The 12,397-nt window shown below is 49.6% G+C and overlaps 1 protein-coding gene across 1 annotated transcript; it reads left to right on the top strand.

Annotated features, from left to right (window-relative positions):
- Positions 1-9,005: 9,005 nt before the first annotated feature.
- Positions 9,006-11,913, top strand: KLF2 (KLF transcription factor 2). The gene is made up of 3 exons (XM_063290623.1): positions 9,006-9,131; positions 9,615-10,518; positions 11,148-11,913. The coding sequence occupies exons 1-3, from the start codon at positions 9,063-9,065 to the stop codon at positions 11,321-11,323; spliced, it is 1,149 nt and encodes a 382-aa protein (XP_063146693.1). The 5' UTR covers positions 9,006-9,062; the 3' UTR covers positions 11,324-11,913.
- Positions 11,914-12,397: the final 484 nt, after the last annotated feature.

Raw genomic sequence — 12,397 nt, forward strand, 5'->3', positions numbered from 1 at the left:
GAGACAGGGCCAGTTTGATCGGCCCACCCCAGGCAATTGATGGATCCAATGGGGTTCTATAGGGAGCTTGGGATTCTCCTTGAGGATCTGGTGGATGATTTGGCCAAGGCGGGCCCCTATATGGCCTTTCCCTGTGTACCAATCCCAGAGTACACCTTGATTTTCCAATTTGCTCCAGGTGATGAAGTGCCAGAAGAGATGCCTAGAGCACAGTGGAGGAATCCTCAAAGTGGACACGAGAAAGATCCCATATTAGGGATTACCTTGTCACAATAAGGGTGGTGAAACACCAATATTTCTGTGCCCTTATTGCAAGGGCAAGTGTAGGGCCTGGTTACTTAAGTGACCACCTGTCTCCCATAGTATCTGCCCAGCCAATCTGACCTGGCAGGGTTGGCATGCTCTGGGTTCCTTCAATTAAACAATACCATCTGTCAGGACCCCAGAAGTGCACCTTCTCTATAGCAGCGCCTGTCCTCTGGAATGAGGTTCCCCTGAGATCCGGATGGCCCCCACCCTGCTGGTATTTTGAAGGGCCCTGAAGACCTGGTCTTTCACCCAGACCTTTGGCAAGTGTAAGTAAAACCCCCTTGGATTGTATGGAGTTGTTTCTCTTTCAGTCCTATGCAATTTTTGTCATCCTTCCCATCTTTCATTTTTTTATTTTTGTCTATTTTTGTCTATTTTTGTATTTTTTCTTGTTTTAATGTTTTAACTTGTGAACCACTCAGAGTTGTTGGGAGTTGGGCAACATACAAAATAAATAAATAAATAGATAGATGTGAATTACATTTAGTTTCAGTTTTGGTATGGCCCCTCTTTTATTTATTTATTATTCAAATTTCTATTACCACCCATCTCCCCCCCAAAAGGGGGAGATTTTGTCTTGATTTCCACTGTTTCTTGGGGTTGAATGCCACATACAGCCTTCAGCCTGAAAAATATTGTGCATCCCTGCAATCAAAACACAGGCACATTACTTGTTGGCAAGACATAAGCCTAAAGTCTTCTGTGCGGGGATCTCTCATTTAAACCAGACTCGCTTTCAGGACTAATTTTTATTGCTGCAATGAATTAAGAAATATGAGACTGCCCTTGAGCATTTATGGAGTAGATTCCCCTTCAATATCTTTCCAAGATTACCTGTCATTTCTTTCTGAAGGAGATCAGGACAATAGTATTTATATTTGCATATGATGTAATTAATACTCTATCAGCAGACATGGCTTCCAGAGTGAGAAAGCTCTTTTTGTGTGACCATTGGCATCTTCCTTTTGCAAGCAAAGCTGCCTCTGATTCACACTTCCATGAATTCAGCCTAGGAATGTGGCAGCCCCAGCAGGTGCTAGCAATTCAAAGGGCGCTCATCTCTGACTCAGCTTTGGCTATGACACAGGCCCTGTGTGACAAGAAATTATCTTGGGGAGGGCCCGGATTTCAACCCTTCCCTCTTGGGCAGTATTTGACCCTCAGACCAAGTAGAGGTCTTGGGTCTCCAGTCAACCCCAAGGCCTTTCTCTCTCCATCCTTCTAGAATATTGAAGGAAAAGGCTGTATGATCAGCACAACAGGGTTGCCCCAGAGCAAGAAGGGGTCACTCATGGGGCAGTGAGTTAGGTCAGTCATCCTTTCTCAGCCCAACCTACCTCATGGGACAATTGTTGTGGGGTCGAAATTAGAGGAGACTTCCTATAGATCGTCTTGAGCCTCCAGAGCAGGCCTATGCAACATATGACCCACAGACTACATGCAGCCCATCAAGCAGCCTTCGGTGGCCTGCTGGAGTTTTTTAAAAACTACTAAATCCACCACCTCTGCTGCCTTGAAAGACATGCTGCTGAGCTCCTCCAAGCCTCGCTGCCGCCACTAGCTCCAGTAATGCCACCACTCTGCAAGCTGCCGAACAGCTGATTGGTACTCCAGGTATTCCTTTGTGACCTGCAATGGTTTTTAATTTATCAATGTGGCCCTTTCCCCTGTACAAGCGGTGCAGGCCTTCCCTAGAGGAAATATGAAATATAATGCAATAAATAAATACATGGCTGGAATATGCTTCCAAATGGCTAAAACATGGTGCAGATTCAAGGTAAAACACAGGCAGTTCAAAGGAGGAGCACACGTATGCCATCTGCTCATCTCATCTCTGCCCTTCCATCAATAGCAAAGTTCATACCAACTCCGGTGCCAATGAAATGCATTAGTCTTCCGTTGAAGGTAAAAACTGAAAAATCACCAAGTTTTCATCACGGAGTAGAATACAGCAAAACTCAACCACAGAACACCAGTGGCATTATATACAAACACCCTGCAGGGAAACCATGATTTACATGTAGGGTGTGCAATATGGGGTTTTACTTGTTTGGCATCAACATTTTGCTTACTTATTGCTCACAAGGAGAATTCTGGTGAGGCCACAGTAAGGCAATTTAACTAATTGGCTATAATTCCTATGCCTAGTACCTGGATTCCAGATATAAAGTCCCAGTCATTGCAACCCCACTCCAACAACTAGGAAATGCTACCCAACTCTGTTTTAGTCAACCCAATACCTTGTATGAATCAAGCCATGATGTTTTCTGACTATCCTAATACCACATGGGATATCATACTTGTCTCCCTGCTGTTTGTTCTATCAATAGAGCCTCTATGCCAGTGTTTCTCAACCTTGGCAGAGCTGGTTGGGGAATTCTGGGAGTTGAAGTCCACACATCTTAAACTTGCCAAGGCTGAGAAACACTGCTCTATATACAAAGGCAGCATGGCTCTGAAAGTCAGATGCTGGAGACACAGAACGGGGGAAAGACAGAGTCTTTATTAGTTGGCTTGTGACCTCCTTAATGCATCTGGCTGCTGACCACTATGGTGTTGATTAGAACAGGATGGCTGAAACATTTATATAAAATATTAGAAAAAGCAAACATCCATAACACTTCCATGAGGTCAGCTCGAGATGCAGACGGTGCGCAAACCGTTGAATTCTCCAGAATTCTTCATTGGGCAAGATGGTAAACAAAGCAAAACACAAGAAGGGAGAAGGAAAAAAGTGACTAATGCTGAAGCCATGGGATCTGCACTTGATTACAGTCTTGATGGAATGTGGGAGTAGGCTGAGGACTTTTAAAGTGGGTTCTATCCAGTGCATAGGGAGTATCAGGAATCTTCCAAGAGCCGCAAATATGAGGAAACTAACAATGGTTGATATACAGGTAGTCCTCGACTTACGACCACAACTGAGAACAGAATTTCCATCCTAAGTTGTTGCAGTCATGCACTGAGTCACCACATGACCGGACCCAATTTTATGACCATTTTTATGGTGTTGTTAAGCAAATCCAGCTTCCCCGATAGGCCTTTTTGCTGGAATATGGCAAAAAAGTTGCAAAATGTGATCATGTGACTGTGTGACGCTGCAACTGGTCGTAAATGAGAGCTGGTTGCCAAGCGCCCAAAATGCAATCATGTGACAACACGTGTGTGCGTGATGATTTGCGATGCTCAGAAGTGCTTTACTGGCTGTAAAGCACCAGTTCTGAGACTGTTGTAACTTCAGACTGTTGTTAAACAAACGGTCATAAGTTGAGGAGTACCTGTAGTTATATAGATTTACTGTAGATATAAATAGTGTCCTTTTTGCCAGCTCTTTCCCTTAGCAAGAAAGAATGGAACCACCATGTGAAGGGACAGTTGTGGCCTATGGACCTTCCACTGAGGCAAATACCAGAAAGAATTATCTCATACAATTATCTCATGCCTGCCTGTGAGGACACACTTCTCTCTGTTCCATTTGTGACAGAAATTAATGTATCAGCTATAAAACAGAGGATCATCTCTGTGGTGGCTCTTCAGCTTTGGAATGGCTTCCCATAGGATGGGCCAACATTAGGTTATTTTCAGTGTTGTTTTCTTTACAGGTACCTTATATGCACTGACATTTTTTTTCAATGTCATTGTACTTTTAATGTTGGTTGGCTTACTTTCCACTACCTCAATGGCTGGGTTCACCCAGTGGACCAAATCCTAAAGCTAAGGCAACAAAATATCATTGATGCATTTGTATAACATGTGATATTCAAGCAAAGCATTTTTGACCTAATATATGTTAAGATCATAGTTGCTTTTACTGTAACAGACTGAACCACTACCTACCAAATTCATTTTAAATCTAGTCAAATGTATTCTGTGTATTCAGTCACTCTGCTTAAAGTTTAGGTTGTCTGGTTCCACTTTACTTTTTGTCATTCTCATTGTGCCACCTTTGAAAGGAGGAGATGGTATATAATTTTCATAAATAAAGAAACAATTGAGAAAAATGTGAGTGTGAGGCTCCTTCCATAATCTTCCTGCTTCCCTCCAAATGTATCTTGTGGGAAGCTCTCTAGGTCAGGGTTTCTCAACCAGGGTTCTGGAAGAGGTCACAAGGGGTTCCGGGAGATCACGATTTATTTTAAAAATTATTTCAAATTGAGGCATCTTCACATTAGAGAGGTAAGTTTCATTCTTTATTTTTAGTTTAAGAACACTGGTAATGCACGTATACTGGCCTACACATGAAACGGATATCGTAGTTTTTGGCCTATATCGGAGCCTTGAATGTGCTGGGTTTCCCTGAGGCCTGAAAAATATTTCAAGGGTTCTTCCAGGGTCAAAAGGTTGAGAAAGGCTGCTCTAGGTAGAAAGCAAATGTAATTTTGGTGTCCCTTGACTGGCCTTTTCAAGCCCTGGTTGGTGCAACGCAGGGATGAGGTTGGTTTGGAAAGGGGAAGGCCATCAGTGGAGGGGTGATCACAGGCATATTGATCAGGCAATATTTATATTGTAATTTATGTGTTTTGATTCTGACTGTAAACCGCCCAGAGTCCCCTTTTCGGGAGAGATGGGCGGTGATAGAAATTTGAAATGTAAATAAATAAATAGATAGATAGATAGATAGATAGATAGATAGATAGATAGATAGATAGATAGATAGATAGAGATGGGGCTCCAGCAGTGGAATTTGGGACTATTTAGAGAGCCAGTTTGGTTTAATGCAGTGTTTTTCAAACTTGGCAGCTTTAAGATGTGTGGACTTCAAATCCCAGAATTCCCCAGGCAGCATGGCTGGCTGGGGAATTCTGGGAGTTGAAGTTCACACATCTTAAAGTTGCCAAGTTTGAAAAACACTGGTCTAATGTTTAAGGCTGTGGACTAGGAGCAGGGAAACCTGAGTTCTAGTCCTGCCTAAGGCATGGAAGGCAACTGCGTGACTTTGGGCCAGCCATTCTCTCTCGGCCGTAGGAAGAAGGCAGCAAGGGAAACCACTTCTGAAAATATTGCCAAAAAAACTGCATAGACTTATCAAGGTAGTTGCCAGGGGTCAAGACTGACCTGAAGACAAAGGTTTTATAAACCTATTTCAGATGTTCCCTTTAGTGTTCATGTGTTCGCTGTTTTAAAAAGGCAGGACATGGAAATCAGGGAGAGTTCTAGGGGTTGCAAAAAAGAAGTTTGCAGATAGCCTTCAAAGATGATGCCAAGTTGCCTGTCACGTGTGAAATGTATCATTCCTGTTGGTAGCGGCTTTTCCATGTGCAGGAATCCGGGTTCAAGTCTTTTCTTACCCATGGAAATCTCTGGGTGGCACCAGGTCAGTCAACCGCAGCCCAGACTACCTTACAGGGTTCCTGTTGAGGGGGATAAAATGAGAAGAACACTGCTATGTATCTTCATTGCTTTCTGCTTTGAACAGAAAGGCAAGATATAAATGTAGCAATAATGAAAATAATTTGTCATACTAAGGTCATGGGGAAGGGCCTTTTTTTCACGGGAAAGGCTTTGCTCTGCAGCCTTTGCAGAGGAGCTAAACGGTATTTGCTTGAAAGAGGAGAGGGTTGGTTTGTTTTTTTTCACTAACAGCAAGAGAGAAATTACACAAGTGTGAAATTATAAAGGCATGACTCACCACGCTTTGTGTACTAGGTTGCCGGGCGTGGCTGCCTGAAAGCAATCAGTGCTCCGCCAGTGAACTCTTCCACGCCAGCCTGACATCACCGTGGTGCAAGTTCACACGCGCGCGCGGAGGAGTTGCCAGTTGCCATGGAGACAATGTTTTCGCGGATTCGGGAGCCGCGGGGATCGCGACGTGGAGGACTTCGGGAGAACGACGGACGGCAACGTGGACGAGTCCTCACGGAAGCTTCAGGAAGTCCCGCACGTGCGCTAGGCGCTGTACGCAGAAGCATTGTTCGGGGGCGGGGGGCTGTTCATTTAGGGAAGGGGAGAAAGGCGAATCCCATCCTTTCCCTGGAGGGTGGGGGGAAGAGGTTGCGAGAAGCAGCATCTTGGAAATGCGGGCGAGAGAGAATACAGACAGAGCCTTTGAACGCAGGGGCTTAGAATCCACCGACAGGACCAAGTCTGTGAGTGCCAGCACAGGCTCACCCCGATAATATAGAAACATTGGACGGGCTGGGGGCCGTGTCCAATGCTGTGATCGAAATGAGCTTGCAGGACCCCTCTCTGCGCGGTTGCCTGAAACCACTCTGTGGGAAACGGAGGGCCCAGAGAGCCGTGAAGATCGGTGGCAGCAGATTTCCCACCTAGGCAAGGGAGTTCGACTAGATGACCTTTCAGATATCCTCCGACTCCATGCTGCTACGGTTCAAGTCGGAGGAGACCCTCGGGTCGCTCCCTCTGACTATCGCTGGCTTTGAAAGTTTTGCCACCTGCTCCCGGACAAAACCAAAGCCTCGCCGGGTCCCCGTTTCCAAAAAAGGGAAGAGAGAACAGCGTATCCGCGATTCAGCTCCCAGGCGCAGATTTCGGGTCTGGACTGCGATTTGCGGAGATTTTATTTTTACAGATAGGGTTTCATTTATCGAAGACTCCTGCTCCAATCATTTCTTTCCTCTCTTCCAACTCCCCCCCCGCACACACGCACGCACACCCGTGCCAGATTTTGTTAGACTGCCCCTTCCACAAGCCTTGGCGCAGCAGCGAGTAGTTTCTAGGTTTGTATAATGAAGCGCGCCGCGAATCAGTGATCGTCCCGAGGCATCCCGGGCGGGGGGAGAGTGCGCGCGCCTTTGAGGAACTCAGCCGCTGTAAGCAACCTCAAAGAGCTGGAAGCGGGGAGAGGACTTCCACTGCCCCCCCGCCCCCCTAAAGCTCGCTTCCCAGTGCATCCGGATGCAACCGTGAAGATGCGGACTAACACTTCCACCGAATCACAGTCACAGCAACCGCCCGCTAATTTTCGTTCGCTACTGCTGAGGAACCGGGGGGCGTGGGGGCGGGACAATTCTGCCTTTTCTCCTGCAAGTGTTTGATGGGCCTGTCGAAAATCCAGCCCCATAATTAACGTTCCTTTTTCCGGCCCATACTGAGAATAGCACGGCGGACAAGGGGCGGTTTGAGGATATCTGGCTCATAGGAAACAAGCGAAGTGCAGCCCCTCGAAACCCCAAGAGACGCACTGGCTGGGATTCCAATCCCCACTGAATCACCGGCCGCCCAGCTCCGTTCCAGCCGTTTGTACCCTTTCGTGGACCAGGAGTCGCGTCATCTGAAGCTCGGAGGATTCTTCTCACTTGAGAGAAAGGGCGGGCGAGCGAGCAAAGGGTTAGATAAATATTATCTAACAGTTCTGTTAGTGTTCTCATTTCTCGTTGCAATAGGGCAGAGGGAAGGCGCGCTGCTCTCCGCCTTGCCTCGCAGCGGGGGAGATTTCACGCGGGGGCCTTTTAGTAATAGTCGAGCTGGGTCTCACATCGCACTGAACCACACGGGTGGCTGGTTCAGGCGTTGCGTTACACCATAAGCCCCGCCCTGGTCCACCAACCACGACCCCGTTTACACAACACCCTAAACCAAACCGATCAAATCACATGATGGTTTAGGGGGATGTGTGAATGCTGTCCAACGCTCGACGGTCCCCGTCCCTAAACGAACAGATACTAGGGAGATTTCTCCTAGACCCCCCTTTATTAAGGATTCTCTTGAACATTTGGGGGCTGAGGCTTCCACGGCCGTCGAACTAGCCACCGGCTGAGTCCGGACGTTCAGATCCCTCATCCTGGAAAGTGATACGAACTCCGTTATTTCACCCTCCTGCTTATGCACTTGGTAGTCAGGGGAAGGCACACCGCACATGTTCAGAGGCATCAGCACTTCCAAACGTCAAACGGAGGGGCCAAGCAAAGAGCGAGCGTCCACACGTCCACAGTTGCCACGACTTGTCCCTGTATGGTAGTGGTACGCAAATCCGAATTAACTATCCCGCATCCACAGGCTTCTATCTTTTCGCTCCGGATTAATTAATTCAGAGCTGCTGGGCTCCGTCTAACACGGCGTAAAGCCAATGCAGTAGTGATGAATTAGGAGCGCCTCAGTACGTGTGTTTGGGTCAAACGCCATCACAGTCTTTGTCTTCCCAACGTCAAAATGAAGCTTACTCCCCGTTGCCGGGGAGATGGGAGGAAAACGGGACATAAAGGTCCCCAGCGCCGGGTTTAGGTGTAAGACGCTTCTGAGGTGTGTGCGCGTGCGTGTGTGAAGTAACTTTGCACACGCTCAGAGAAGCACTACCCCTCGTTAGTCGTACGATGGGTGATAGATACCGATGCTTGGGCCGGACTCCAGACAGGGTCCAGCACATGGAAAACTCGCGCCGGGGCCTTTCCAGGCGCGCAGGCTGCCTGGGTGACAGTCCTCGCGAGCATGTGCAGAACGCGGAAGCCGGGCTGCTCAGTACCCGCGCTCTGCTGGCGGGAATCAGCCGTCCAAGGCCGGCCAAGCGTTCTCAGCTGCCTGAAGAGCTGAGGCCGTCGCAGCAACAAGGGTTCCATCCTCTGCTGCCTTACTCTGTCGGCTTTCCTTTTATAGCGGGGCTAAATTTAGGCCGGAGCGGCCAGGCAGCCGCGGCAGCAGCACATCCCTCCAGTGAGGCCCCCCCGATCCCGGGACGCGCTTCCTGCGCTACCGCCATTGGCCTGCTCTCTCGCAGGGCGCGTCTTAAAAGGTCTCCGCCGCCGGCCAGGCCCTGCACAGCACAGCAGAGCACAGCGCAGGGCAGCCCCGAGCCAGAGATGGCGTTGCCGGCCCCAAGCTTGCCTTCCTTCGCCTCTTTCTGCAAGGACAGCCGCCCTGCTCCCCAAGTGAGTGTCCCGGAGACGGGAGGGAGGGATGGCTCTCTGCACATGCTCAGAGACACGCCCGCTGCCCCGGAGAGCGCAAGGGCCAGCGTGGAAGCTTCGGGCTACGACCCCGGCAGGTGTCCCAATCAAACCTGAGAGGTAGCCCCACTGAACTCGGCGGGACTCACTTCGCAGGCTGCTCTCGTAGGAGCGCCAGCTCTTGCCCGGGGAATAAATGGGAGTGCGCTCCCCGCTCTCCCCGCCACTCATTTGTGAGGTTACCTGGAAAGAAATCCAGGGGTGTTGGAGGGGAGGGACCCCCTCCCCGGGCCAGACCACCGCTCCTCTCCCAGGCCAGCCCAGGCGGGGCTGGGACGAAGGCTGCTTCCGCACGCAGAGGGGTCTCCCGCGAGGTCCACCGGAGGGCGGCGGGCGGGCGAGCGGGGTCCTGCCGGCCCGCTGGGTAAGCGCCTCCTAACGCGCCCGCTTCTGCTCTCCTCCCAGCGATGGTCCTGCGGCCTAGAAGCTGCGATGCCGCCCAGCCACTGCCCCGTGCCGGACCTGAGGCAGAGCTTGGAGGGTCTCGCTCCCCCCAAGGACGACGAGCTCAGCACCGTGCTGGATCTGGTCCTCTCCATGGGCAGCAGCGACAACGGCCTCCTCGCCCAGGACTTGCCTCGTGATTACGCGGGAGCGACCGCGGGGCCCACAGCGATGGACTGCCCCGCCGGCGGCTTCTACGAGATGAATCCCGCGCCTGGATGCTACAGCCCGCTGGAAAAGGGCAGCCCTCCTCCCTATGGCTCCACCCTCCTGCCCGACTTGGCCCGCTCCGAGCTGGACACCGCGAATTACGGACTCCCCCGCAGCATCCACGGGCGCTTCTTTGTGGCCTCTGGCTTTGGCGGGTCGCCCTTTGTGGACAGCATTAAGCCTGAACCCGAGGTGGACAGTTATGGGCCTCTGGCAGGCCTGGGGCCTCAAGCTTGTGCCAACATCAAGCAGGAGGGCAGCCCGGCCACCTGTATGCTGGCTGGCTCTCCCCAACTCCCCTGCGCAGAGACCCCCCCACTGAGCCCCGATGACCTCCTGATGGCCTCGGAGTGCCAAGGACAGCTGGTGTCTCTCCCGCAGCATGGCTACCTCCCAGCCTTTGCCCAGCCTCAGTACCACCAGAGACCCTCCCCTTACGGCCTCTTTGACGAGAGCCTCCCCTGCCAGGCCTCTGCCCCCAGGGGCATGCTCACCCCGCCCTCCTCACCCCTGGAGTTACTGGAAGCCAAGCCAAAGAGGGGGCGCCGGTCTTGGCCCCGAAAACGGACTGCCACACACACTTGCACCTATGCTGGCTGTGGAAAAACTTACACCAAGAGTTCCCACCTGAAGGCGCATCTCCGAACTCACACAGGTAAGCATCCTTCATTGCTTTATGGGAGGGAAGGGAAGGCAAGCTTGGACCTAATAAGCGGTTTGGTCACACATCATTCCATGTAGCTGGTGTGTTAATAGAGCAGTGTTTCTCAACCTTCACAACTTTTAAGATGTGCGGGCTTCAAGTCTGGGAGTTAAGCCCACACATCTTAAAAGTTGCGAAGGTACACTGTAGTAGAGGAAGCTGCAACCCATTTTTTAAGTAGAAAGTTTCCGAGGGGCTCCTGTCAAACTCACAGAGTTTCCCCCCTCCCCTCCTGAGGCTTGGACACATTTCTAGAGTGGGGGCGGGGAGGAACAGAGGAAGGCGTAGTTACGCAGGTACAGTTGACATCAGGATCCATATTTTACCTGTCCTAAGGTAGGGTGCTGCAGGAGAGTGCACTTCACCAGTGACAAGTGTGGGATACGCAGCTGTCATTGAGAAAGCAACAGAGAGGTTTTTTTGTTTTGTTTTTACACAAAGGATGTTTTGACAGACTTTCCCACCTAGGATAAAATTAAGAGGGCGAGGCAGATCCTTTGAGAGGAAGCACTGATTCTGGTGGTCACTCTCAGCCTGGCACATGCCAATAATTCTTTCTCTCTCCCTCCCCAAAAAAACAGGCGAGAAACCCTACCACTGCAACTGGGATGGGTGCGGCTGGAAGTTTGCTCGCTCAGATGAACTGACCCGCCATTATCGGAAGCATACCGGGCACCGGCCCTTCCAGTGCCACCTGTGTGACCGGGCCTTTTCCCGTTCTGACCACCTGGCGCTGCACATGAAGAGACACATATAGCTATCCCATGCCTGTGATGTGGGGTGAAGGACCCATCAGAATTTGGGGTGCAGGGGGAATCTTGTAGCTGGTACTACGACGTCTGTCTGCGTGGAGAAGAGGCTGGGGATGAACGCGGACTAGAGGAGGCCATTCGTTCCAGCGCTTCCTGAAGAGGCTAAGAACCTGACTGGCTGTTCTTTCACCATGGGAGAATAGGACTTATTTATAGGATGGAGAAGAGACAACGGGCTGTCTATATGTAAATAGCAGATCTGACTATGCCCAAAACATAAGCTGTATCTGAGGACTGTAAGAGGTTTACTGTAGCCCAAAACTTATTTTTTGAGACAGGAGGTTCTCACTGAGAACATGCCAAATCTGTGCTACACACTCGAAGTGTGCACTCAAGGTGCCTTAAATATACGAGAACTACTGGGCTAGAGGTCTTGTAAATAAACCTGTCTTTGAACAGGTATTATATAAATATTGTAAATAGTTTTATACTTAAGTTGGACTATAAACAGGAGACAAAATAGGTTTTTCTCTGCCTATTCTTTTTTTTAAATAAATGTTTTCTAAAAACCATTAAAAGACTTTTCTAAAATAAACCATTGGAGCTGATGTGTTTTTCGCCCTTATTTAAAAGTCTGCAACTCAAGTGTCAGAGTTAAATGACAGGATGAACCAGGCTCGTCCCAAAGCTGTTTGTCCTTCTACCAATGTCTCAGCTGCAGCACAGGACAAGGCTTGGTAGCAAAACCACCTCTCAAGTTCAAAAGCAATCAAGACTATAATTTGAGTCTCGTTTTTAGTTTACTTGATAGCTATTTTGGTAGCACCCTGAAATCTCTTCCAGATGTAGATACCACTGTGCCAGCAGTCAACCTGTGGGCGGCTTTGCTTGTTGGTATTTCTTTTTTTTACTATGGAACGTAAACACTGCTTTTCAGTAATTATGGACTTTTAATGCAAGATCCCAGTCTTTTCACTGTACTTGCTCTCAAGTGCTGGGTGGCAGGATGAGCTTTGGAGGAAGGCTTCTCCACAAGGAGGTTGCAAAGATTCATCTTGAAAACGAGCCCCAACTCCTAG

This window comes from Candoia aspera, chromosome 1 (genome assembly GCF_035149785.1).
Source record: "Candoia aspera isolate rCanAsp1 chromosome 1, rCanAsp1.hap2, whole genome shotgun sequence".
Lineage (NCBI taxonomy): Eukaryota > Metazoa > Chordata > Lepidosauria > Squamata > Boidae > Candoia > Candoia aspera.

Bases quoted from the DNA above. Each gene is read 5' to 3' on its own strand.
- KLF2 (XM_063290623.1), top strand. From the start codon at position 9,063: ATGGCGTTGCCGGCCCCAAGCTTGCCTTCCTTCGCCTCTTTCTGCAAG. The intron at 9,132-9,614 runs GTGAGTGTCCCG...CTCTCCTCCCAG, and splicing joins ACAGCCGCCCTGCTCCCCAA to CGATGGTCCTGCGGCCTAGA. The intron at 10,519-11,147 runs GTAAGCATCCTT...CCAAAAAAACAG, and splicing joins GCATCTCCGAACTCACACAG to GCGAGAAACCCTACCACTGC.